Raw genomic sequence first — 27492 nt, forward strand, 5'->3', positions numbered from 1 at the left:
TGTCTCTCTGTCAAATAAGTAAATAAAATCTTTAAAAAAAAAAAAAGCTAAAGCTCTCTCAAACCTCAAATCCATCTGGCATGGGTTTTAAATTTCAGACATCCTATAAAAGATCACACCAAGTAATCACTTAACTCTTAGAAAAATTATAATTTCATTTTCTTCAATAAAAACATTAATAGTAATTAGAGTAAAAATCATGTTAATGCCAGTAAGGCACAAATTGCTACATGAAAGTGGACTGATTGCCGAACATCACTCTCAAATTCTGAGCCGGATTCATTTTCATCGTAAATTTCAAAGATGAATTGTACAAAATCCAATCTAAGCAGAAGTATTTAACAATTTTGTCTCCCATTCCCATTCATATTTCTGGGCACAAGAGCCAAAAACAATAAAATGTAAATATTCGAGAGCATGTATGTGTATATATATGGATTCTTTGTGTGTATAAATGAATTCTGTGTGTCTGCGAATTCTGAAAGCTTTGTGGAATCTACCATAAATCTGAGAAATGTCTAGCATAAATTACATACAAATGTCAAGTAAAACTCAGACAAGTTTCATTGGTGAAGCTGATAAACTATTAGGACCACATCCTGTAGGTTTTATTGCATTTATTTGGCTCCTATCACTGGACTATTTGTTGCAGACATGAACATCTTTCTCAGTGTGACCATGCTCTATCTTGAATGCCAAGGCCAGAGATTCTTTTTTAGTGCCGTGCATAGTAAATTACGGTATATTCTGGAACAATAAACTATAGATACAAACTACTCGGACTCTCTCGGTCTTAACCGATCCCTTAAGTGCTAGGGCAGAGGAGGGTAAATCTAGGGAGATATAGGCCATCAATATACCAAACGACCCACTGTTGGGTGTTGTCCAGAAACCAAGCTGCTGAATGTTAAAACCTGGAGATTGGCTTTACCAGGGAGAAACTGGTCGCCTTACCACACGATTTCCCTAGAGCTTCAAACTCCTCTTTGGACTCTGCTTTGAGATTTTACTATTTTTTTTTTAAAAAGATTTTATTTATTTATTTGAGAGAGAGAGAATGAGAGATAGAGAGCACGAGAGGGAAGAGGGTCAGAGGGAGAAGCAGACTCCCTGCCAAGCAGGGAGCCCGATGCGGGACTCGATCCCGGGACTCCAGGATCATGACCTGAGCCGAAGGCAGGCGCTTAACCAACTGAGCCACCCAGGCGCCCGGGATTTTACTATTTCAAAGAAAACAATCAAATTTATGATTTGATACAGGGGCTAGCTTGAGCAGAGCTTAATACTGCCTATAACTCCATTTTAAGGAAGAATTGAAATTCAGATAAAATAATAAGACGCAGGACGTGTGGGGCTGGCTTAGTTGGTAAGCATGCATGACTTGATCTCAGGGTTGTAAGTTTGAGCTCCACATTGGGTGTAGAGATTATTTTAAAATCTTTAAAAAAATAAAATAAGACACAGGAGATCAGTCTCTGGTGGTTTTAATATACAAGCCCAAGCTCTCTGACAAGTCCACTGAGAAATAAAGTAAAGGCACTTAAGATTTTATTCTCCTTGTGAAGGGAAGGAGACATTAAGTTATGGTAAAGAGGTTTATAAGTGTGGGGCGCCAGGCTCATACCTTTTATAGACACCAGCTACATCTGAGAAAGGAGGAGTTCTGGAACTTTAGGTCACTGTACAACATAATTTGGGAATAACCTGTTCTGAATCTGTTTAAATTTGCTTCAGTTTTAAAGCTAGTTAAAATGCTCTATGTTCACAGCTGATTTTTTTTTACTAATTTGTTTTCCAATAAGCAGGGATGCATAGAAGAGTGAGTTTAAAAATACACTGAACGATATTTTATGAATGTCTGTGATATGGCATTAGTACCACCAGAATGCTGCTTTAAGTAAAGCAAAATTCCGAACTCTAAAATTTCTACTTTCCTTCTTGAACAAATTTTGATGCACCCTGTGCTTACGCAAATTTCTAAAATGCTACATATTAAACCTGTTCCAGTCTTGATGAGTATTAAACATTTTATTTAAAGATTTTTAAAGTAAAAAAAAGGGTACACAAATACAGATTACATTATGATGACCAAGGCAGTATTCTACATGACAAAAATCAAAACAAAACAAAATTTAAAAAGTAAATATACAGGTACCAAACAAGCATAATACCTGATATGCAATTCAGGCTGCATACACATAAAATGATCTGACCACAGACGTGCTTATGCAAAATAAGTTTTTTCTTAGAACACCAAAATTCTAACCATTCTGTCAACTGCCTTATTCCCGTTGAGTATTTTGAAAGAACTTCTATATAATATAAAAGGAATTGGCATGGCACTTAAAAACTACAAAAAACAGAACACAATTAAAAACATATCTGTAATGCAATTTTGTATAAAATATACACGGTAAATCTTATTAGTTAAAAAAAATATTTAAAAACAAAAGACCACCCTGAATAATGGTTAAAACCTCATCACAGAAAAATGTTCATCATTTGTAACATTACTGATAGAAAACAGATGGGATTTTGCAGGGAGGGGAGATATCTAACTTGAAGAAGTCATTCAAAATTTATTTAAAATTGTAGATAAGATAGTAACTCACTGCCTACCCCTTTCTCAAAACTTATCATGAATATTCTAATGTATAACTACAGGACAAAATAAAAGAATAGCTCAAAGAAAGTGTTCCTCAAAATAAGGTCCAAAGACCCAACAGAATTCTAAGGTGGGCCCAGCAATGTGCATTTTAAACAAATGTTCCAGGTGATTGTTCCCCATTCTAAAATTTGAGAACTAATGCCCTAGGGAAACAGTACCACTTAAAAGCAAGATCATAAATATATTTCTAATATGTCAGAATTTTCTATGAGTTTATGGTTTGCAGTGAATTCTGTTTCTTAAAACAAGTTTCAGGTATTAAGAAAAACATATATACCTGTTACATAAACATGGGAATGTATATAAACTTTTTCCTTTGAGGTTTTCATTGCTTTCAGATTTAGTTATTTAAAGAAAAATGAGTATATGGCCAGAAACTTCAGAAAACTTACATTTCTAATAAAATGTAGCATCCAAAAGAGATAATTTATTAAATGCCTATAAATTTTAAATCATTCTAAATGTAAGACTAGACAGCTTTCCCCAAAATTCAATTTTACTAAGATTAGACAGTAATTTAGATGATTATGGTTACTTTTTACATCCCTTTATATTAAAAAAAATATTCAAAATAAACAGATGCTATCATTGGCATCCCTTTAAATAATAAATTGCTAAACACTAATATTAATAAAAAATAATCTGAAGAACTCTGCCCCTGAAATGTATTCCACTTTTTTACATGTGTTACCTACTTAATAAAAACTCACTTAAGGAGCTGGAACTGTGGGGTATGTACATGCATGTCCTTAATATTTATTCATGTTTACCTTATTTTTTAAAATTTCACTGAAGACTCCATAAAAAGGGTCCAAAAGTACGGATAATGGGGCTTTGGTGAAGAAGTGAGTATGGTCAAGTGAGTATGGTTAAGACACTATTTGGAAGATAAATACTTTTTCTGTATACTAAATTATAAGGAAAAAATAGCATACGTTCTGTCTCCACTGGATAATGGAATGCTTTTACAAGTCTGATAATGACTGTTTCCTTATTATTTAAATCAAATCACAAAAAATAACTGTGGGATTTGCTAATAAGGAAAGAAATCTCACCATCTTACTTTTCGGTATCTATTTTAAATTTCTATTTTTTTTCTTTCTACATACCGAAAAATGCTCCATTCAAATGCGTCCTGGGCTCTTTGAGTGATATTTATTAACATTCCAGTTAAAGTTCTGGCTAACCGGGTAAGCTCAGAAGCTAATGCCCATATACTAAAGAAATCACTCTCATCAGTTTTTCAGAAACAGCTAATGATTTGGAATCTGATACTTAATAAAATACGCCCATTTTTTTCCCTCAAGGAGAATCTGTATCCCTAATTCTAAGCAAGTGACATCTTTTATTACCACTTTAATAACTGTTGCCTTAAAAATCAATAATTATCCAAGGCAATAAAATTTACAGCTGAATTTTTAAACACAACTCAGAAATAGGTAATATAATAAATTGTTGTTTTTTGAATTATTCTTTTATATCAAAATTAAACACTTCAAGGTGAAGTGAACGAAGAATGACAAAAAAATCACGGGAGGCTTACGACGTAATCCCACCAGGTGCCTTAATGCAACGGATACGCTGTTTAAAAGCAGTATAAGTATTTCCTTTAAACAAAAGGACAACTTCATTACTCATCAGTAGGCTGCTGGATTACCAGTATAGTTAAGTGTTGACACGACTGTCTGGAAACTAGTTTCATTTTCTTTTTCATAGTTAGATGTAATAATTGACTCTTACAGCCAATAACAGAAGATACTGAGTGCTTTTTTGTAGGTGAAAAATATAAAATGGTTCATGGTATCCAGGCTGGTAACAAGTTTATTCATGCATTAAATGGCAACACAAGCAAAATGCATAGTTGGAAAATGAGGATCAGACACATTCTTCTGCAGACATCAAAAGAGGATTGATGTACTCAAAACCTTCGAATTCAGACTGATCAATCTTCCTCACGATGTCACTGTTGAGAGAAAAATAAATTAATTTTCATAATCTAGATTTCTTCAACTTTTTATTTAATTGGTAAAATAAAATGAAAAAAAAAAGGCAGGGACGCCTGGGTGGCTCAGCTGGTTGAGCGTCTGCCTTCTGCTCAGGTCATGAGGTTCTGGGGTTCTGGGATTGAGTTCCCGCATCGGGCTCCCTACTCAGTGAGGAGCCTGCTTCTCCCTCTGCCCCTCCCCCCAGCTCGTGCTCTCTATCAAATAAATAAAATCTTAGGAAAAAAAAAACAAAAACAAAAAATAAGGCTAATTTCCATAGATTATGGGGAAAAAAAATCTCTAAGTGTTTAGATTAGTTCCAAAACATTTTCTAGAAGAATCAAGAGTACTGAAAAGAAAAGAAGACTAACAATCCCACAGGCAAGTTTGGAACTAAAAGGTGGTCCAAAATTGAAGGCTAGGAATAAAAAAGTCACAAACTGTCACAAGTCTAGTTAATTTTAACTTTTGACCTGAACATTCATATTTATAGGTGAACATCCAGGTCTGAATTAGCATTCAATTTAGTCATCACCTCAACAGGAAGATGGTGATGACAAGGCCCAGGAGAAGTTAACTGAAAGGAAAAGGCAATAATAGGGACAGGGACACAGACCTGAAAAAAGGAGCAGATACTGCGGGGAGGTAGTAGAGATGTTGGCATTCTGCTATACTGAGCTTCTAATTTAATATGCAGTAAGAGTAGTACTATTGAATATTTTAATACTTAAATGCACACAACATACTGCAGTGCACAAAGTTACACAGGATATAGTCCCTTCCTTTAAGGAGGGAAGGTACCTCATATAATGAAAAGCTACAAGAGAAAGCAGTACCTGCTAAATTTCATACAGGACAGCTAAGTCTTGATCTAACCACAGTTCGGAAAAAAACAAAGGGTGACTTCTAGTTAGAGAAATCGAGAATGCCAGCATTCATTGTATAAACATCAAATGGAATTATGAAAGATGATGTTGGGTATGAGAAAAATGCAAGTAATTTATTCGAGTTGAAAGCACAGGAACAGAAGCATGTCAAATGACAGATGATCTGGAAGGAAGGTAATGGCTAGCTCAAAGCAGCTGGTGACGTTTACACGGAAGAGTTTCACCTTGATTCATCGAAGATCTGGCTGCATCTGAGGTAGCTCAGAAAGATGGAGAAGACTCCCGTATGTAAAAATGAAGGGTGCAGACAGAGGAATGGCATGAGCGAAGGTCAGAGCACTCTACCAGAGAACGCAGAGTAATGGAGACTGGTCAGAGCACAGCATTTGTGCTAGAGCACAGTGAGAGATGACCGGGGAGTCAGGCAGGAGACGGTGGGAGGCCATAACTGCTGGCCAAGGGGACAGATCTTATCTGCTAGGCAAGCAGGAGGTTCCTGGAGGCTTCCGACAAGGGGGTGCTACTGAGATGTGTGGAATGGGTGGCAAAGCAAAGAAGATGCCCAATGAGGAGGATGGTGTAATATTCTGGGTATGATCTAAAAGAGATGTGAACTAGACTCAGGGCAATGGGAATGGAAATGAAGGATCTGATGCAAGTAATGAAGTAAGGGGAGAAGAGACAAGGACTTGGTAGCTGAGTGTGTTATAGTTTGTTAAGAAAAAGGAAGAGTCAATAATCACAGACATTTTGAATCTGAACGAATACGTGATGGCATGATGAGCAGAAAAAGGTAAATAAAAACAAGGAATTGATTGAGAACAACAGAAAAAGAGACCATAAAGAATCATTACTTTTCTTTTCTTCCTCTCTTTTTTCATCTCTATATCCAACATGGAGCTCGAAATCACGACCCGGAGATCAAGAGTCACAAGCTCCACTGACTGACCCAGCTAGGCACCCCAAGAGTCGTTACTAAAGGTATTTTAGATTTCGTATGTTTGAGGTGCTTATCTGATGAACTAGGGGAGATGTTTACACAAGCAGACAGAAATGCAGCTCAGAATAGATACTGGGTGGAGGCTAGGTGCTTCAGAACTGTCGTTCATTTATTCTTCACAGTGGCCTTGTGATGTAGGCAGTAAGAGAACAAACAGGCTCAGAAAAGTTAGGAAATTCAAGCCCAGGGGCACCTGGGTGGCTCAGTCGTTAAGCGTCTGCCTTCGGCTCAGGTCATGATCCCAGGGTCTTGGGATCGAGTCCCGCATCGGGCTCTTTGCTCAGTGGGGAGCCTGCTTCTCCCTCTGCTTGTGCTCTCTCTCTCTGTGTGTGTCAAATAAATAAAATCTTAAAAAAAGAAAAAGAAAGAAAGAAAGAAAGTCAAACCCAGGTTACCCAGTTGGTAAGAGGTGGTGTCAAGACTCAAATTCCTATCCTTTGATTGAATCTGGTGTTCTTTCTAATACATGACACTGTCAGAAGTAATTATATTGGTACATCTCTCTCTCTCCTTTAGGAGATGGTAAGCTTTTCGTGAGACTGACCTCCATCTTAATCATCTTTGAATGCCTAGTACTTAGTACACTGCCTTTTGCTCAACAACTGTTTCCCAATTTAGCCGGGTGTCATTTAAATAGCTGGTATCAATACTGTGGGGCTGGCTGAACTCTCCAAGGCACAGACTGCATATAGCAAAGAGAAGGCTGTCATGAACGGAACTGTGGAAGAGCCCAGTCTCCAGGGGACAGGGATAAAAGGGTGAGAAGTGGTCACAGAGATGCAGCAAAACCAGGAGGGGTAGTGCCAACCAAAGCAAGGCCGTAAGCGCCAAATGCTGTACAGACATCAGGGGAGATGAGGACTGATCAGAATACGCTTTAAAAATCAGAAATGAACAAGTCAATTCAACCTTCAGATACTGAAGGAACAGGTTAAACTGTAAGGAGTTAAAGTGCCGGTAGTAAGAAAGCCCCAGTCAACGCTGACTATTCTCAAGGAGTCTGATAGAGATACTGCTTATCTATTTTTCTTTTATCATGAGATTCTATTAACTATTTTGGAAAAAATGAAGGAAGAAAATGTGATGGTTCAAAGATGTGCTAAGGTTCAGGGGAAAAACTAGGATTTCTGGGCATGTAGGTAAGTAGCAGAAATGCAGCGGAGAAAGAGAAATTAAAGGAGGTGGATGAATGGACGCAACTAACAAAATGAGATCCTGGCAGAAGCTAAGGAGACAGATTAGGGTCATGGGGCACCCCCTGCAAGCGAGGGACACCCAAGCACAGGAAGGAAGGAAGAGGAGGTTCAAGAGAGCACCTGTGAGCCGCGAGGTGGTCTGGTGAGATCTGAAAAGGGAGCAGGCTCCCACGGGGGGGTCCTCTCCTTGCAGTCAAGGTAAGGGAAGGTTGATCCACTAACAGTGGGGGTTATGGGGGTAGGACTGAAGGCTTCTAAAATGTGGAGACAGTCTGGAACAGTTGACGAGGAATGTGGTAGGAATTAACAAGATGCGAGTAAAAATACTGCCGAGGAGGAAGGGCCTCCTCGAGATCAGAGAACGAATCTGTAATGACAGGTAAATGATCAAATGTCCCCAAATTACTCTAAACCATACTTTTAAAAGATGCAACATAAACATAAAAAATATGTCAGCTCACTGCTGGCTGGACTTGGGAGGGTAATGTAATCTTTTTAAAAAGCAATTGGGCAATACATATCAAGAGCTTGAAACATTTGATCCCCTTGGACTAATACCCTTTCGAGGAATCTATCTCAAGGTAACACGCAGGGACTCTGACAAAGACAGCGGCCTGCACAACAGGGAAGTCCAGGGCAGCGCAAGTGCGTGGGACTTGGGCAGACTGGGGCTTGCATCCTGATGCTGCCGCCTGGCAGCCGCCTGGCAACTGCAAAACTGCTTCCCCTCTCCGAGCCTCAGTTTCCTGGTCTGTAAGACGAAGAGGACCGTAAGTAGATTCACAAGGTTGTCGTGAGAATTCGAGGCGAGGCACGGAAGGGGAAGTAGAAGAGGGCAGTTGTTATAATTTATAAGAGTGTCATAGATTGAAATAATCCCATAACTGAATGGCTAAGTAAAGTGTACTATAATCTCATAATGAAGCACTGTGTAGCCACTAACAATGAAACTTCCCAAGAACTTTAGAAATATTTCAGTCTACAGAATTACTTACTCATCATCTGGAGTGAGCTGGACAGGTTCATTAGTAAACTGAGAATCAAAGTTGTCCAAACCAAATTCCCCAGAAATATTTGGTTTAAAGGGAGGTACCACCTGCTTTTGCTCCATCTAGAAAAGACATATTAGATGACAGCTCAAGCCTACGTTCTCAGAAAAATTCCACCTCTACATTTCTCCTCTGCCCTCAGATGCCTCCTTGGCCTATCCCAGTGAGTTCTTAGCAATGGCTCTACAGTATTCACAAGGATGGAAATCATTTACAAAACTGAACACTGATGCAGGCCTTACTAATTTTACAACCTGCTCCATTAAATTAATATTCTAAGCTTTTACCGTTTTAAAAGCTTTTTAAAAAGCACTTTAGAGAGTGGTTTTAAGTTACTGGAAGCTGTGATATATTTGTTTTTCAACATTCTTTTAAGAAAATAAAATTTGGGGGCGCCTGGGTGGCTCAGTCGTTAAGCATCTGCCTTCGGCTCAGGTCATGATCCCGGGGTCCTGGGATCGAGTCCCACATCGGGCTCCCTGCTCCGTGGGAAGCCTGCTTCTCCCTCCCCGACTCCCCCTGCTTGTGTTCCCTCTCTCGCTGTGTCTCTCTCTGTCAAATAAATAAATAAAATCTTTAAAAAAAAGAAAGAAAGAAAGAAAGAAAGAAAGAAAGAAAGAAAGAAAGAAAGAAAGAAAGAAAGAAAGAAAAAGAAAAAAAAGAAAAGAAAATTTGGCCCAAGATAATAATGAAACCTAACATAGAAAACAATGAAAATTTACATACCATATCCCAATCAACATTTCGAAAGAATGGGTGTCCCTGAATATCAGCAAATCCTGTTTGAGGATGACAACCCAATCGTTCCTTTGGGTCCTATGGTGGGAAGAAATGTTTCAAGAAGTAAGTGGACATCATGCTTTAGAATAAATCATCTTTGTGACCTGCCTGGGTTTCGTGTCTATTACATGATACCTTTATATCTGAAATCAGAATGGGCTACCTTTCATTTCTACATAGTACAACACTAGACTTAAATGAGTATCTGAAGCTTGTGACAAGATTTCCTCATGGCTCTCTCTAGTTATCATGTGATTATAGTGGACATAGGTCTCTATTCCTTGCTAAAGAAAAATGGGAGGAAAAAGCCGCAGAATCATTTGAGCAGCACCCTGATATTTCTTTGGCAGAGATTAGAGCGCTGGTCAAAATATACAAACCCCAAACTTTACAAGTTGGTTCTTGGCTCATTTTAAAAGCCCAATGCCCAATTACAGCAACAAACCATAATCTGTATACAACAGTGATACAACCATTATGTGAACCATTAGACTGAGAAGGGGCTGCAACTTATAAAAAGTCATGGCTTATTCATTATTGTGAATGAGAACATGTTACGATTTTCCTTTCCAATAAAAGATATTTTGAATATTAAAACCTCTCACCTTCATTTCTCAGTGTGTTAACACTTAGATTTCCATTTTAAATCTTTCCTCAGATAAAGTACTCAAAAGCTTCAACTTATTCTATTAAAATTCATCATTATCTTATCTATATGTACCTTAGAAGGTAAATGCACACCAACCTACTTTCTAACCTACAATTTATTTAAAATAAGATTTATGACTGCCAAGATCACTGTGATACAATAAGAAGCATATCTGGGGTCTGTCCCAGGTTCCCGACACAGAGCTCCTAAAACCCTTGTAATTTCCTGAGTCACAGAAGTGCCATTATTCATAACAAGTCCCTTTTGATTATACCTTAGTTTATGCTAGTAAGGTGACTCTTGGTGGGCCTGCAATAGCTTCAGGATGGGATCTGGTTGCCAGAAGAACCAACCATGTGATTAGAGTTGTAACTTTCATTTTCAGAGGGGCCGGAAATTGAGTTCAATCACCAATGGTCTTAATCAATCATGCCAATGTCACGGAACCTCCACAAAACCCTCTGAACCCTGGGGTTTGGAGAGCTTCTGGGTTGGTGAACACATCCATGTGCTGTGAGGGTGGTGCACCCCAACTCCACAGGGACAGAAGCTCCCGTGCTCAGGATCCCTCTGAACCTCACCCTGGGTATCTTTCCATCTGGTTGTACATTTGTATCCTTTATAACAAACCAGTGATAGTAAGTAAACTATTCCCCTGAGTTCTGTGAGCCGTTCCAGCAAATTACTGAACCTGAAGTGGGAGGGTTGCAGGAACCCCCAATTTCGTAACCAAGTCACACAGAAGTGTGGGTACTCAGTACTTGTGACTGGCATCTGAAGTGAAGACAGTCTTGTGGGACGGAGCCCTTAAACCCCTGGAATCTGATGGTAACTCTGGGTAGTTAGTGTCAGAAAAAAAATGAATTGTAGGACACCCACTATGTCTGGAGAGTTGGTAGAATTGGTTGTTGGTGTGGAAAAAACCTACACATTTGGTGTTAGAAGTGTTATGAGTAAAAACTATTCAGAATCATAATCTTAGGTCCTAAAACTCTTCTAACCTACTGACCACAACAAATAATTGAATGGTCTTCAGATTTTTTAAGACCAATGATAGCATTTCATTTCTTCTGAATTTTATCTAGGGTTTTGACATGATAATCTGCAGGAAACACTACTGCCAAGTGCTCAGTAAGTAATGAGATTCTATGACTAATAACCCAAAGAAAACTGAATAATAGAGCTATAAGTACGATTGCGGCTATCCCCAAAGATTGTAATTTTTCTCTAATTGTGTACATGATATATATCACTTACATTTAAAACACCATATGTAATGTATAGCTGGGGGTGAATTACATTGCTGAAATGGAAAAGGACAACTCATCTCAGGATCTAATGCTATCAAATTACCCTCTGGTGAAGAGCCAAATTCCAGAACTGAAAAAATTATATACTCTGATGTTTTGGAATATTACACTGCCTGAACCTCCAGTTATAGTTTCATTTATATACAGATAAACCACTAAAGATTGTTATATACAATTTATACCTTGTTGAGAAAACTCTTCAGGACACTTGCAGCTTTTACAGACAGAGAACGTGGTATGCGTATTTGTTTTTCCAAAATAACTAGAAAGATAAAATTATGGCATTATATTTAACTTTTACATGGCTTCGATCTTTACATTTTTATTATGAGGTACATAAGGCATTCTAGCAGAAAAAATAAGACATTACATCTATCACTTCAGCGTCTGCTTGTTTTTATCCAGTACGATTCTTTGTATTTCTAATCATGGGCCCCTTTTTTTTTTCCACCTTTTGATCCTCCTATATTCTTGGTACCCTACTTTTTCTCCATATTGTTCTTGGACTTATGCGCTCCCCCTCAGGGTCCATGTGAAAAGACTGTCCTCTCTAGCCACAGGATTGCTTCCTCCAATCTCTGTGGTATACAACCCGAATGAACCTCTTTGTTATATTTTTGAGTATGAGAAAGTAGTTGGCAAATGGACTGAAAGTACAGAGGTAGGAAGATTTTTTTTTTAATTGAAGACTCACATATTAAGAAGTACACTGTCCAAATTATTTTCCTTTTTCTTACTCAAAGTAAAAACGTGAGCCATCCTCATTCATGCTCTAGAATACGTTATTCACAGAGAATCTCTGTAAAATACTGTAAATTACCTTGGAAGAGATAATCCTCTGTGTTTTGATCAGGGTTATCAGAGCTTCCAACAATATCAAATGGAGATCTTCCTGCCATCATCTCAAACATTAATACTCCAAGGGCCCACCAGTCAACACTGAAACCTTCAAAAAAGAAATTTTTGAAGCAACAAATTATCTATTCTGCATTCTTGAAAGTCAGTAACTTGAGATTCATTTTATTATATAATGAAAAAATAAACATAATGAAAAACTAAACTCTAAATGCATTATAACTATCATGGTAGGCTCTGAAGATTACAGGAATAATTCACTTATCAACAAGGAGGGGTACCTAAAAGATAACTTTTAAAACAAAATATTGGAGGGACACCCAAGAGTCAGTTCAGCGCCTGACTCGTGGTTTCAGCTCAGGTCATGATCTCAGGGAATGGGTTTGATCCCTGCATCGGGTTCCAGGCTCACTGCCGTCTGCTTGGGATTCTTTCCTTCTTCCTCTCCCTCCCCCTCTGCCCCTCCCCCCCCACCTGCATAGGCTCTCTCTCACTCTCCCTAAAATAAGTGAATAAAATCTTTAAAAATAAATTTAAAAAAATAAAATATTGGAAATGAAACATAAGTTTCTTTTCCCAAATATGCCTGTAATTTCAGACTCATGATCTGTTTCTAACATGTTGTTTTTGAGGATGTAATTAAATTGTACTTGAGAATAACTTTTGTTGGTCTGAAACCTGATCTTCTGCTAGCTGATTAAAGATCCTTGAAGGACCTTGGAATCAGATTATGAACAGCTGTCAGAAGTACCCATCCTCCTTTACATCTGCTGAAATCAGAGGGCCAGAACCCAAGAAGTCAAATGTGTTCTTAAGATAAATATATCCTCTGGTTCCTGACAAGCAGTCAATCTTTCCCTCATTCTTCAGATTCCTGGAGGAAACATCCCAGGAAATATGAACAATCTTCTAGGGGTTCATGACTCTGGAGTCACACGGCTAAAATGTAAATCCCTACTCTGCCACTTTCTAGCTGTATGACCTCAGGCAAGTTATTTAAACTTTCTGTAAAATGGGCATTAACAGTGCTTACCTCCTAGGATTATTGAGAGGCTTAATTAATATGTGTAAACTGCTTGTATTAGTGCCTAGTACTTTTAGTGTTGCCATTAATAAAATATTATTCAAATCTGTACCCCCAAATACTGCTAAGGTCCTACTGTCTCCAATTTCATAGTTTAGGGTTTTCATGTAGGTTTTAAGGGGATCAAGAAAGCTTATATTAATAAGATTAGTATTTAAATACTATAGTATAATATAATGCAATTGGTACCACATTTAACCACCCATCTAGCACATAGCTAAAATGCCACCTATTTATTTATTACCATAATCTTCTCCTCTTAAAATTTCAGGAGCAATGTAATTGGGAGTACCACAAAAAGTGCTGGTTGTATCTCCTGGCCGTAATCCTTCCTTTTATAAAAAAAAAAAAAAAAAAAAAAAAAAAAGAAAGAAAAGAAAAGAAAGATATAATAAGACAGAAAATTATCTTCTAAATTCATCTCTTTTATATCATCTATTATATAAGCTCAGCATCTATAGGTAATATATTAAGCTTAAATAAAATACCACTAGCACAGTTTTCCATATTATTAAAATCACAGGTTGCCACTAAATAGCTTAAAGAAAACCTGTCCTCATTAGATGTTGGTAGAGTTAAGATAAAAATTGACCTTGAAATAATTTATAATTAAGTAAAAATTTAATACAAAAATTTAAATTGTATGAGTAAAAGGAATCATCATATTTTTGAAGAAAAGAAGCACTGTATATCCCATCTCCTCACACAAGCACTGCTGCCATAATGATGTTTTCCTTCTGGTTGTTTTTCCTAAGGCATAAATTTTTTGGTTTTGTACTTCAATTGAAAAAATTAAGCCAAACATACTAATGGGTATAAATAGAGAAACTACACAATAACAAATGGAACAATCACCAAAAAGTTATAACAAACTTGTATGCACCTAACAACAGTCTCAAAACACAAAGAGTAAAAATAGATAAATTAGGAGAATTTCACAATCCCTGCTATGGAATGAACGTTTGTATGCCCCCAAAATTCATATGCTGAAGCCCTAATGTGATAACACTGGGAGATGGGGCCTTTGGGAAGTAATTAGGTCATTAGGTTGGACCTAATCCTGATGGAATTAGTTATCTTTACAAGAGGAAGAGAGCTCCCTCTCTCTCTTTCTGCCATGTGAGGATACAAGAAGAAGATACATCTGCAAACCATGAAGAGTGCCTTCACCACACACTGGTTCTGCTAGTACCTTGATCTTGGACTTCCCAGCCTCCAGAAGTGTGAGAAATAAATGTTTGTTGCTTAAGTCACCTAGTCTACAGTATATTGATATAGCAGCCTGAAGTGATAATACAATCCCCAATCATGACAAGTGATTTTAACACATCTATATCAGAAAATGATGTATCATACAGACAAAAAAAATTTAGTAAGCAGAAAAAGATTTAGACAAAAGCTGGAGCTAAATATAATATACATACTTAGAGAATATGTATAATCTATGTGCATGTGAGGACAAAGGGAGGAGAGAAAGAGTGTGAAGGACAGAGAGACTCCTTGCATGGAAACAAGAGATTATCTATCTTTTTTTAAGTACATGTGGGATACTGATCAAATACTAAGTCACAAAGGAAACCTCAATATATTTTCAAAGAACCTGTATCATTCAAGACCATATGCTGGCCACAAGGCAATTAAATAAGAAATCAAGAATAAAAAGATAGTTTAAAAACAAGCCAAATAATATTAAATATACAATTAAACAAGCAAGAGAAATACAATTCATTTTCATGAGTTTCATTGTTTAAGTAATGCATGCCCATTATAGTAACTTAAAAAATATGTAAAAGTAAACAAAATAAATGTGTAATGCTACATAACAGAACAACACATATAGAATTAGACAATGCTCTACTTTAGAACTTTATTTAATGTTATATTATAAACACTTTACATTGTTATGAACTTTTGGTAAACATCTTAATGATTTCATAATGCTCTGTTCTGTAGTCATGCCATAATTTCCCTAATCATTCTCCTTACCAGTGGCCATGTAGATTATTTATAATATTTATCACAAACTATAATAAAAAACCGTGGTCATAAACTTTTCCTCATAGACCAAAATATTCACTCAGAATATCCCAGAAGGAGAAGTACTAGATAAAAGAGCATGGCTGTACATCTTTAAGAATTCTGATACATCACCACCAACTACTTTCCAAAAGACTGTAACAATGCATACATTCACCAATGATACAGGAGAATACCCATTTCTTTAAACTCTTGTAAGCAGACTACTATAATTTTAAAAACCAGTATCTGGCATGCAAAAATGAAGTCTCATTATTGTTTTAATGTGTACACTTTGTAACAAGGTTAGCATTCTTCATGGTTTTTGGTGTGGTTCAGCTTTATTTTCCTTTGACAAATTATAAGACTTTTATATTATTGTCATTTTTCTTTTGAAATAAGAAAAAAATCCACTGGGGGGAAAAAGTGACAGAGAGGGGTGCCTGGGTGGCTCAGCTGGTTAAATGACTGCCTTCAGCTCAGGTCATGATCCTGGAGTCCTAGGAGATGAGTCCTGCATCCGGCTCCCTGCTCAGCAGGGAGTCTGCTTCTCCCTCTGACCCTCCCCCCTTTCATGCTCGCTCTCTCATTCTTTCTCAAATAAATAAAATTAAATCTTAAAAGAAAAAGATAAATGTCTGAGTTTTGTATCTAAAAGCAAAAACACTTTATAAAGATTTTCTTTTCTAATGTTGCTGAACAGATAATAAGGTCAAATCTTCAATACTATTAGAGTGTCTTAATGTTAACATTTAAATAATCTCCAACCTCTGGAGGCATTTCCCTCAGGTGAATGGGGGAGTGTAATTCATACATTTACATGTTTGTTGCCATATTACTGTGTGAGGATAATTCTGTCCCAGCTACTTTTAACAAGGAGAGTAGCTCCCTACACATTTTTGTGCAAAAACACTCGACCCTTAAATGAAACACTGTTACAAAAAGAATAAAGTACCAAGAAATAAAGGATATTGCCCTGACAGTAACTGAAATTCTTATTTTGTTCTACTGTACCTTATGTCAGATATTTAAACCTTAAATATAAAAAATGATAGACTTCCTGGGAAAATCTTGAATGCATTATCAAGAGTTACAATTAAATGGCAAAGACTGGAAGGTGACATGCAAGTAGTTATGCTAAAGTCATGGGATTGCAGACAATTTTTATTTCCAAATATAAAATTTCTATCGTATCACAACATTCAAGATAAAAAGTTACAGACAATAAGAAGAAATTAACTCTTATTACAGTACACATAACACTCACAGAAAATACGGAATTTTGTAAATGGTTAGAAAGTATGTATGTTTGTCCTTGTGCTAAAATCCCAAAAAGTATCCCAAAGTAGCAGTCATTTCCTCAACTTTAAATACTATTATTTTACCAAAACAAGTTTATGAGCTGCTGAGATCTTCTGATTAACTAGAAATTTCCCTCACCTTACACATGCCATAGTCAGTGAGTTTAATGTGTCCTTCTGAGTCCAGCAATACATTGTCCAATTTCAAATCTCTATAAATTATCCCTCGTTCATGAAGATAATTTAATGCCAGACTGATTTCTGCAGAGTAAAATCTAAAATGAAAAATAACTCATTTGATTCAAATTTTTAAATTGTGATAAGTTTCTAGAAGTCCTACCCCCACCTGCAAATGAAAACACCAAAATCATGTCAAAAGATTTTTTTTCTCCCAATGTTTTTAGAAACAATACCAAAACACAAATTGAAGTACCACTTTAAAATATCTAAGCCCAAAAGATAATTATAAAAGTTCCAGTCTACATGAAACTCATACTTTTCATAAAATTATTAATTTGCAAGTCTTGAACAGAAGTTCTTAATCTGGGTCCTTGGCTAGACTTCTGCTGCTACAACTGGAGGCACAGTCGTATGTACATGTGTACTTTATAGCTCTTCTATAGGGTTTCCACAGCTTTCATCACTTCTCTAAGAGACAAATGATCTCCCCAAATGCTGAGTCACTGATTGGTCTAGAACAAATACTAAAAGTTCTACTCAAACTATAAAATCCATACCAAAATTCTAGAGAGGGAATTAAATTATTCTACAACCATACCATTTAATATTAAAGAGCTTTTTAGAATTGCCACTAACTCATTGGTGATAATGAGAACTTTTGACCTGAATAATGAAAACGAAACACCCAAGTTGGTTTATGGCTACTTTGGTGAATGTTACCATGATCATGGTTGGAGGTGCTTAACACATACCTTCTCAGCTACTTAATTCTATGCATAGAGAACCTAAGCCTTTATTTTGCACTTTGGTTCCCAGAAAAGTGAAGATGAAATAAAACCAGAACTGGCACTTGAATACAGTAAAAACTACTTTCCCCAAGTCCAACTGAACAAACAAGAAACAAATACAGGCTATGGTCACAATTAGAAATATCATTTGTGGCTTTGCTATGAAGTGTGATCATTTAACAAAGACTAAAAACAGGAAATTAACAAAACAAAACACAGTTTGGTCCAAGATTAGATTAGTACAATTTCTACCTTATAAAATTGAAGGATATTATCTCTTTTTGACAGAAATAATCAATGTCCTCACAAGATTTCCACAAAACAAGTATTTATAAAAATAATATCTTTAACCTTTATTACATGCATATACAAACTCATATGCTTCATTTTGGCATTACTTTTATGGAACACAAAAGGGTGAGGATTATTCCTAATTCTGAGTACAAAACAAAGCAATACATGGCACAGACGAATTAAACTTATCCAAGGCCATGATCCTTCCCCACCTAACTCCTCCAATATATAAGCAATTTACAATCTTATATAATAATATCAAATTAAAGACACAAAATAAACAAGTAAATAATATTTAATGATCTTTTCTCTTATTTATCAACAGGCATGAGATCAGAGAAAAAAAAGTCAAAGGCAGAAAAATTCAGAAATTACAATTACAGGAAGAATAGTCAGAATTACATAATAGCTTAAGAGGAATTGTTCTATTACTCTAGTATATATGAATAATAATCAATGAAAAACTGTCAGAGATCACTGCAAACCTTAGATGAATAAGTGTAAATTCATCAATTATTTCAGTTGTGGATGTTGAATAGACAAAGTATTTTTAAATAACTGGGTTTAGTTATTTAGTTCTCCCTTTAACACTGTTTATACTTTTCAACTGCTTATATTAATATATAATGTAAACTAACTTTTAGCTTAGCCCCTACATGACTTATAAAAAACTAGCATGAAAATAAATAATTTATCTAATCTTTTCAACCAGTGGCACATAAAAAGTCCCATAGCATTCCCTACCTCCAACCCTCCCCACCCCCTCCCACCCCCAGCCCCACTTCCAGCAAAAATCTAACACAAACAGTACATATTTACCTGGCATGTTCTTCAGGAAGTTTTCTTTGTCGCTGCATATGAAACATTAGATCTCCTCCATTTACATACTCTATGACAAAGAACAATCTAAAACACAGGAGAGATAAGAAGCAAAACAAATGAATGTGGGGTGGGGGGAAGAGGCAAACCAAGGAACAGACTCTTAACTCTAGAGAACAAACTGATGGTTACTAGAGGGGAGATGGGCAGGGGCAGAGGTGGTAGGGATTAAGGAGGGTACTTGCAAGGAGTACCAGGTGTTGTATGAAAGTGTGGATACACTGTATCATACACCTGAAACTATTATCACACTGTATGTTAACTAACTGGAATTTAAATAAAAATTTGGAGAAAAAAAGTATTTTTTAATAAGAAAAAATCAGTAAGGCTTAAATCCAGGAACTTTACATGTCAGGCTTAAAAAAATAAATAAATACAGGAGAGAGCACATGAAACCAAGATCCAAAATAAGGCACTGTCACATTGCATTTTAAATACTACAGAGACCAGTTACAACATAGAGAGCATTCTATAGATTTACCCTTAACAAACATTCCAGGAATCTGGTGGAAACAAAGGGTAGCTGGAGTCGAAAGCTGTTTAATCACAGAAGATACAAGAAAATGAACCAGTATAATTGTGTAAACTGTTTCTTCTATTTGAAAGTAGTACCACTAGCAATCCAGAGCCTCTTGCTCTCACCCCAATTTTAGCAATTGCAAGATAAGTCATTTTCAACTGTCACTTAAGGTAAAGAAGTTAGGATTTCTCCCTCTAGTTAAACTTTAGGAAACTTTAAGTACTAAAACTAGAATCTTGGAGATATTTATGGCTTGGTCTTTCTTTCTTTTTTTTTTTTTTTTGCCTAAAGTGGGTAATTTCCTAATGCCACTCCAATGTTAAAATGATATCACTGACTGGAGTCTGAGTAGCAGGAAATTTTAAGCATAATACTGTTGTGTCCACCTCCACGTCTTCCACTTCAGGCTTACAGTAGAAAGCAGCTGTCATTGTGTAATAACACCAAAATGTGTAAAGCCCAGTAATCATTCCATTATCTTTCAATCTTACCTGCTTTCTGTCTGAAAGCAAGAATGCAGCCCAACAAGAAAAGGATGATTGGATGCCTGCTCAAAAACATGCTTCTCCGTCTGTACCCAATCAATATCCTATTTCAAAATATGGAAGAAATCTATGTCAAACTGAATTATCATCAAAACTATGATAAATGTTCTTAGTAATTCATTTACCACATACGCAGTTAGTAACTAGGCTAAATACCAAAAGCACTGATAATCATGAAACAAGAGCTTATATACAAATAGAGAAACACCACCAATAAATCTTTCAGTATTATGAGACGGTCTAAAAAACTTTTACAAGGCTCCCATACTTTCCCTTGGTAATAATATGGTTTGATTTTTATTTTTTAAATATCTAGTAATCACCACATTACATTAAATCTATCTTATGTAATCTGTTTGAAGCATATATTTAGAATAGACTGAAATTATAAGACACAAACATTGAGGTTTTCTCTGAAATAGTACACCTAAGCCAATTTAACAGTTCAGAAATAATAAATCATTGTGCTTACCTCATCATCGTTGACCAGCTCTTTTTTCACAACTTTCATTGCATAAATACGATCTGTTTTTTTTAATCGCACCAATAGTACTTTGGCATAACTTCCTCTACCTATTACCCGAAGCAAATCAAAGTCCTGAAGACCTAAACTGGATGAAGCTTTGCCACTTTCCCTGGTATTCATTGCCTGTCGAGAACATTTACATCAAAGAGTTATACCTAGAGGAATTTTGCATAATACATTATATTTCTAAGACCTGGTTATACCTAAGATGATTTTACAGTATCTTCTGATTTAAGTTCTTAATAATTCTTTTCTTACATCACACGATATAATCTAACTACGCAAGAGGGAGGATGAATTCATGAGTTGAGGTCAGAGGGATAGTGATGGGAAGTTGATATCTGAGAAGTGTTAAAGGGTACTTTAAGATCTGATAAATTTTGGGTCTGGAGGCAATGAAGATACCTGAATTTAAAAAATGACACTAACTTTGATGACTGGGAGATTGGAGGTACTACTGACAGAAAAACAAAGTGTGCACACAGGGTAAGATTGACAGAGCTGTTGAGATAACAGGCTTGGTTTTTCATCCTGAAGATACAAGCTACAATGGGATATCAAGATTAAGGAGTCTACTGGAAGCTTGATATACGACATCGGAACTCATGGGAGGACACATTCAGAGACATTTTTAAAAGCTATAGACGGAAAACAAGCATGAGGCAGCTTAACTAATGGAAAACATTCTTTTCTACACAGTACCAAGGCTCCTTTGGAATGAGAAAATTAGCCTTTTCATTCATTTACAATTAAAAACTTAGGCTTCTGGTAATTTATAGAGAAGACCGAAGATAATCATTTTAAACATATCTGCAAAATCCTCCACATACAATCAACAGATGTACCCATAAGAATTAAGTATGAATTTTCTCAAGTGAGGAGTATCAAGAAAAGCAAAGAGCAAATTTTAAGAAAAACGAGTAAGCACAAATCGGAAAAAAAAAAATATGAAAACTGAAGGAGAAGGATTTTTCAAGAGAAGGGTCATTTACGAAAATCTAGAAATAAAAATCTGATGTGGTAACAAGGATAAATAAAGAGGAGTGAAAGAAATCAGATTAGAGCAGATTAAGAAAGCACAGAATGGTAAGAAGATAAGACAATATACAGACTTTAAATATGGTTAACTGGAAACTATAAAAGAGAATGGCATGACTGAGTTCTGTTCTGCTGGCATTCACTCCCTCTGGATCTTACTGCTTACTTGCTCCGATGAAATGAAGCAAGCTACTTTGTTGTAAGCTGCCTTACAGAGAGGCCCCGGTGGCAAGGAACAGAATCCTGCCAACAATTAGCTAAGTATGGAAGCGGCTTCTTTCCCAGTCAAACTTTGCAATAAAAGCAGTCCTTGTCAGCACCTGTATGTGATTCTGGGGCAAAGGACCCAGATAAGTCATGCTTAGATTCCTGACCCATAGAAACTATGACATTATAAATCTTGTTGTTTTAAGCCACTAAATTTTGAGATTATTTGTTACATAGCAATTACCTAACATAAGGACTTTAAGGCAAAAAGCATTACTATAAACAGAAAGGGATATTTCATGATGAAAAAGCATTAATCCAATAGATATTATGATTCTAAATTTGTATGTATTTAACAACATGGCCTCAAATATATAAAGCAAAAGCTAACAAAACAAACAAGGAACAGACAAATCTATAATGTAACCTTGTGGTTGAGAAAGAGCAAGCAGTCAGTGAGGTAACAGAGATGGAATAACATTGTTAATGATCTTGACCTAACTGACCTGTACAGAACACCACACCCAATAACTATTAAACATACTGTATTTGAAAATACATATGGAACATATACCAATGCCTATGTGCTTGGCCTTCAAGCAAGTTTCAATAAAATTTAAAGGACAGAAATCACACCCAATGCATTTTCTGATTTTTAGAGGAATTAAGTTAGAAGTTAAAAAATTTTCCAAGTATGTAAAAATCAGTATACTTTAGAGTTATGTTCTGATCAAAGAAGAAATCATAATAGAGATTAAGATATACTTTACAGTGAATGACAAAAAAGCATAAGGAGATCATCAGAGGAGAAATCAATGCACTAGAATAGTAAATAAGCATTCAATAGAGAAGAACCAAAAGTTAGTTCTCTGAAAAGACATAAATTGATATCCCCCTAGCAAGAATGATGAAGAAAAAGGGAAAGCACAATAAATTTTATCAGGAATAAAAAAGGATGTCATTTCATATTCTCAGAAATGGAAAACTTTATGTCAATAAAAATCTGAAAATTTAGGTTAAACAAATTCCTAAGAATAACATAAACGCAAGACAAAATAGAGATATCTAAATTGTCCCAGATCTATTCAGACATAAATTACAGAATTAAAATCCTTCCCACAAAGAAAACTCCAAGCCCAGAGTGCTTTTCTGATGAACATTTTAAAAAATATAAGAAATAATGCAGGGCGCCTGGGTGGCTCAGTCGGTTAAGCGTCTGCCTTTGGTTCAGGTCATGATCCCAGAGTCCTGGGATCGAGTTCTGCATTGGGCTCCCTGCTCCGTGGGGAGCCTGCTTCTCCCTCTGCCTCTCCCACTCCCCCTGCTTGTACACTCTCTCTGCCAAATAAATAAATAAAATCTTTTAAAAAAAAGAAAAAGAAAGAAAGAATGCAATCTTATAGGAATTCTTTTTAGGAATACAAAAAATTCCAAAATCATTTTATAAATGACACCAAAACTAGGCAATCCAATTTAAAACAGGGAAATTACAGGTCAATGACTCGCATTAATATTTAAAAGAAAATAAAAAACAAAACCTAAATATTGGTAAATCAGATCCACCATTATATAAAAGAATTATATATCATGACACACATGGAGTTTATTCCAGAAATGAAAAATAGGCTCAACAACTGAAAATTAATGAAATTTACATATGATCAACTCTACAAATGTCATAAAATGTTTTTGATAAAATCCAACATCTTGTCATGATAAAGACACAAGTCTTAGCAAACTAGAAATCGAAACAAACTCCCTCATTTTGATAAGGGGTATCTATAAAATAAAAACCTGTAGCAAACATCAAGCTTATTGATGAAATACTACATATTTCCTCTGAGATATATAACAAGACAATGATATCTGATCACTACTTCTTTTCAACATCATTTTGGTCACCTGTAGAGGTCCTTGCTAATTCAATAAGGCAAGAAAACTACAAGTCTATAAGATTTGAAAAGGAAGGAATGACACTGTTATTCACTGACAAGATGATTATACATGTAGAAAATCTAAAGGTATCTATAGATAAGCTATCAGAATTAATAGGTAGCAAGGTGTTGGGATAAAAGGCAATTTAGGAAAAAAAACCTTATTTCCATATAACAGTATTAAATAGACAATTCTATTTTAAAATAATACCATTTAGGGGCGCCTGGGTGGCTCAGCCGTTAAGCGTCTACCTTCAGCTCAGGTCATGATCCCAGAGTCCTGGGATCGAATTCCCACATCGGGCTCCCTGCTCAGCGGGAAGCCTGCTTCTCCCTCTCCCACTCCCCCTGCTTGTGTTCCCTCTCTCGCTGTGTCTCTCTCTGTCAAATAAGTAAATAAAATCTTTAAAAAGTCAATGAGAAACTCCAAAAAGAACAAAAAGCTGTAAAAGAGTGTCAAGGATTGAAAAGAAATATTAGCAGTTCATGTGCTAGAAGAATAGAGAATTCATTCCTTATTATTAGGAATTTCTTCTTTTGAATGATTCATTCAACTTGTGAACAAAATATGGAAGATGTAGTTACGGTTGCAGGACAGATTATAAACGTTAACAACCTTGGCAATGTAAAAATAAATATGTATGTAAAAGAGGAAAGTTGGAAGAAAGAAGGAATAGCTAAAGGAGAGTCAAAGTATTGACTTAAATAGAACAAAAAACTAAGTATGAGATTAAATACAGAATCAACAGATGTGCCTCAAGATAATACAGGAGTGAAGGAAGTGAGTAGACAAAACAACACTGGCTGTATACTGATAATTTGTTTTATCTGGGTAATGGATACAGGGGCTTTGTTATACTACTCTGTTTACTTTTAATTACATTTGAAATCTTCCATAATAAAACGTTGGGTTTTTTTTTTTTAAGGTAACCAAGAGTAAAACATAATGCACCTATCAAACAAAAGAGAAGGGAAAAGGGGGAGGTACTGTGAACTAAATCTTTATGGCCTAAAATACATAAAGTTGGAAAACTGAAAAACAGAGGTATAAACATTATAGGCACAACTAGAAATGATTAAAAACAGTTGCCTCTCATTAGTCAAAGCGGGAGTCGAAGGTGTGAGGCATGATAAATCTTTTTTAACTACAAGCTTTTTTTAAAAAAAATATATAATTTTAATTAGACATTTTAATAAAAATCTATTGTTTTAAAAGCTGATCAAATGTTTAATAGAAAAAATAGCAGTTAAGATGCTTATCATTATACTTTAAATAAACAATTAGCTCATAAAATGGAAGGATTTATAATATATCTTAACAATACTACCAAGTATCCTAAACGTCATTCTTAATTATATTTTTTAGGTTATGCTATTTTAAAAATGAAATCAGTTATCCCTGTATGCTATTAAATTTTATTTTCTCTTGTTAAAAAAAGAAGTTATCTCACCAGATTTAATTTAAATGAAATTAATAATTATTAGATTAAATCAGAAAAAAACTCTAGCATCATTAAACATCATTCCTGCATTTTACCATTATGATTTAAAATCTAAGCAATTGTCATATTTTTTAACTGTCAAGTCTTATTAAAAAACTGATGATGTAATATAAAATAAAACTAATTATCTTACCTCCTTTTCTTCACCAACTTGGTCCAAACTCTCATGACTTGAAGGATTATATGGAATTACTGAAAACCCAATCCCAAACATGGGGGGAAAAAAAAAAGAAAAACATAGCACCCATTAACTGAGTTTGACTTAAAATGTTCTCATGATATAAGTTTTTATTTCAGAATAAGTTTTCATTATTTAAAATTGAGTACCTGTCTGCTAGTAATAAATTGTATGTATTCCTGAGTTAAATCCTAACCTTTAATGAGAGGGGAGAGCAAGAACCAATTAGCAGCCAAGTACTAATTTTAACAAATGTTTTTGGTATTTTGAAAATATTTCTCTTCACAAATTAATCAATTCCTTCTATAAGGGTGACTCTATAAACCTTATTCAGTTATTTTAGTATGACTGAGGCACAGAGATAGGGGCCTTTGGTTTTTACTCCTCACTTCCCTCGTACTCAAAATGTTCCTAACTACCAAACCACATAGGTCAAGTAAAGAACTGACAAAAGATTGAACTCTAGGTATCTATTCCTTAAAGCTACTTCAGGCAAAAAAAACCCCCACATTTCATATAACCAGCCTCTTGAATGAACAAGAAACTATATTCTGTCCTTCCAGAAAAACTCCCTCACCTTCCCTTTCTTGATTCATCTGAGATCAGTACGCTCTGCCCAGTTAATTGCTCCCCAAACTTCACAGATACATATTTAAGGTTCTGTATCTATTTGACATCTGAGCTCACATGATCTTTTTTGAATTTTCAATACTGCATCTTTGTGTCTTTTACATAATTTCACTTCTGATAATAAAGCTTTTAATAAAAACAGATCACCTGAACATTCAACACGACCCACAAAATCAGTATGTTTCATTATTGAAAAAAACTGATTTGCTCAATTTAAAAAAAGTCTTAGAAGAAATTTATCTGAATTAGAGAAAAGAGTCATTTGTTGTAGTTTACACAGTTGTCTTCTTAAAATGCCAAAGGTATATGTTAAATATTGTGACTGACAGTACCACTGCAAAATAGGGTTAACTAACTTTTATTTGTGAAGAACATAACTGGTTTTAAACTTAAGTTAAAGAGTCACCTAAAGAAGTCTTTAAATGATACTCTGTGGATGAACAATGGTTCCTACCAGTGTCATTCTTACCTGTCTGTGCATGGTCTGAATGCATGGATGACTGGTCCATGGGCATCATTGGTTCCTGCAAACATTTCCAAAGACACAGTAACTGAGTGGGTTCTTTCTAAATCCCAATACCACTATAAATTCAGAAACATTATTTCAACGAGACACAGCATATTAAAATTTAAACTTGAAAGAATATAACTTGGGGCGCCTGGGTGACTCAGTCAGTTAAGCGTCTGCCTTCGACTCAGGTCATGATCCCAGGGTCCTGGGATGGAGCTCCGCATCGGGCTCCCTGCTCAGCGGGGAGTCTGCTTCTCCTCCCACTCCCCCTACTTGTGTTCCCTCTCTTGCTGTCTCTCTCTCTCTGTCAAATAAATAAATAAAATCTTTAAAAAAAAAAAAGAATACTCAAGAATATCAACAGTAACCTAAATAAATTATGTTCACAATTTTTGGCCTTGTTTTTTTCCTAAAGATGAGATTTTCACCTCCCTAACAACAAACCCACTCCTAGGCTTATATGAACTAGCTAAATAATTCTAATACCAAAGAGCCACCAATAATAACCTACATTCACAATGTCCAAAGAAGATACTATGAATAAATATGGTGTACTCATTCTAGAAGACAATTTAGAAAGATGCATCCAGATTTTTTTTTTTTTCAGGTGGGGTAGGGAGGGACAGAGGGAAAGGGAGAGAGGGAATCCTAAGCAGGCTCCTTATGCAGCGTGGCGCTCACTACCCTGAGATCATTACCTGAGCTGAAATCAAGAGTCAGATGCTTAACTAACTGAGCCACCCAGGCCCCTGCATCCAGATCTTTTAAAAAATGCGTATCCTTTAAGCCATTAATTTACTTCTGGATACTTAAGGAAATAGTAAGATTTACTTACCAGAAAGTTCATTATGATTTTTTTTACAGGAAAATGTAGAAAACAACTCAAATGTGCAATCATGGGGAACAGGTTAAGTAAATTATGACATAGATATATAACAAAATATTATTCTAAAATTGATAAGGATATAAATATGGAAAGG

At 35.7% G+C, this 27492-nt stretch overlaps 1 protein-coding gene across 1 annotated transcript in view; it reads right to left on the reverse strand.

The window, feature by feature from the left end:
• Positions 1-4511: 4511 nt before the first annotated feature.
• PRKCI (protein kinase C iota) overlaps positions 4512-27492 on the reverse strand; it is a 63050-nt gene continuing 40069 nt past the window's right edge. The window contains exons 7-18 of the mRNA XM_028101047.2: positions 26471-26525; positions 25327-25385; positions 20459-20635; positions 19933-20030; positions 18862-18948; positions 16920-17055; positions 13708-13795; positions 12345-12470; positions 11707-11786; positions 9512-9601; positions 8732-8847; positions 4512-4631 (exon numbers count right to left, since the gene is read on the reverse strand). Coding sequence (XP_027956848.1) covers positions 4544-4631; positions 8732-8847; positions 9512-9601; positions 11707-11786; positions 12345-12470; positions 13708-13795; positions 16920-17055; positions 18862-18948; positions 19933-20030; positions 20459-20635; positions 25327-25385; positions 26471-26525 — 1200 coding nt within the window. The 3' untranslated portion in view covers positions 4512-4543. The remainder of the gene's footprint in view (positions 4632-8731; positions 8848-9511; positions 9602-11706; positions 11787-12344; positions 12471-13707; positions 13796-16919; positions 17056-18861; positions 18949-19932; positions 20031-20458; positions 20636-25326; positions 25386-26470; positions 26526-27492) is intronic.

This window comes from Eumetopias jubatus, unplaced genomic scaffold (assembly GCF_037043125.1).
Source record: "Eumetopias jubatus isolate StellerSeaLion01/CBP00866 unplaced genomic scaffold, mEumJub1_p1.0 scaffold_1, whole genome shotgun sequence".
In the NCBI taxonomy this organism is placed as follows: domain Eukaryota; kingdom Metazoa; phylum Chordata; class Mammalia; order Carnivora; family Otariidae; genus Eumetopias; species Eumetopias jubatus.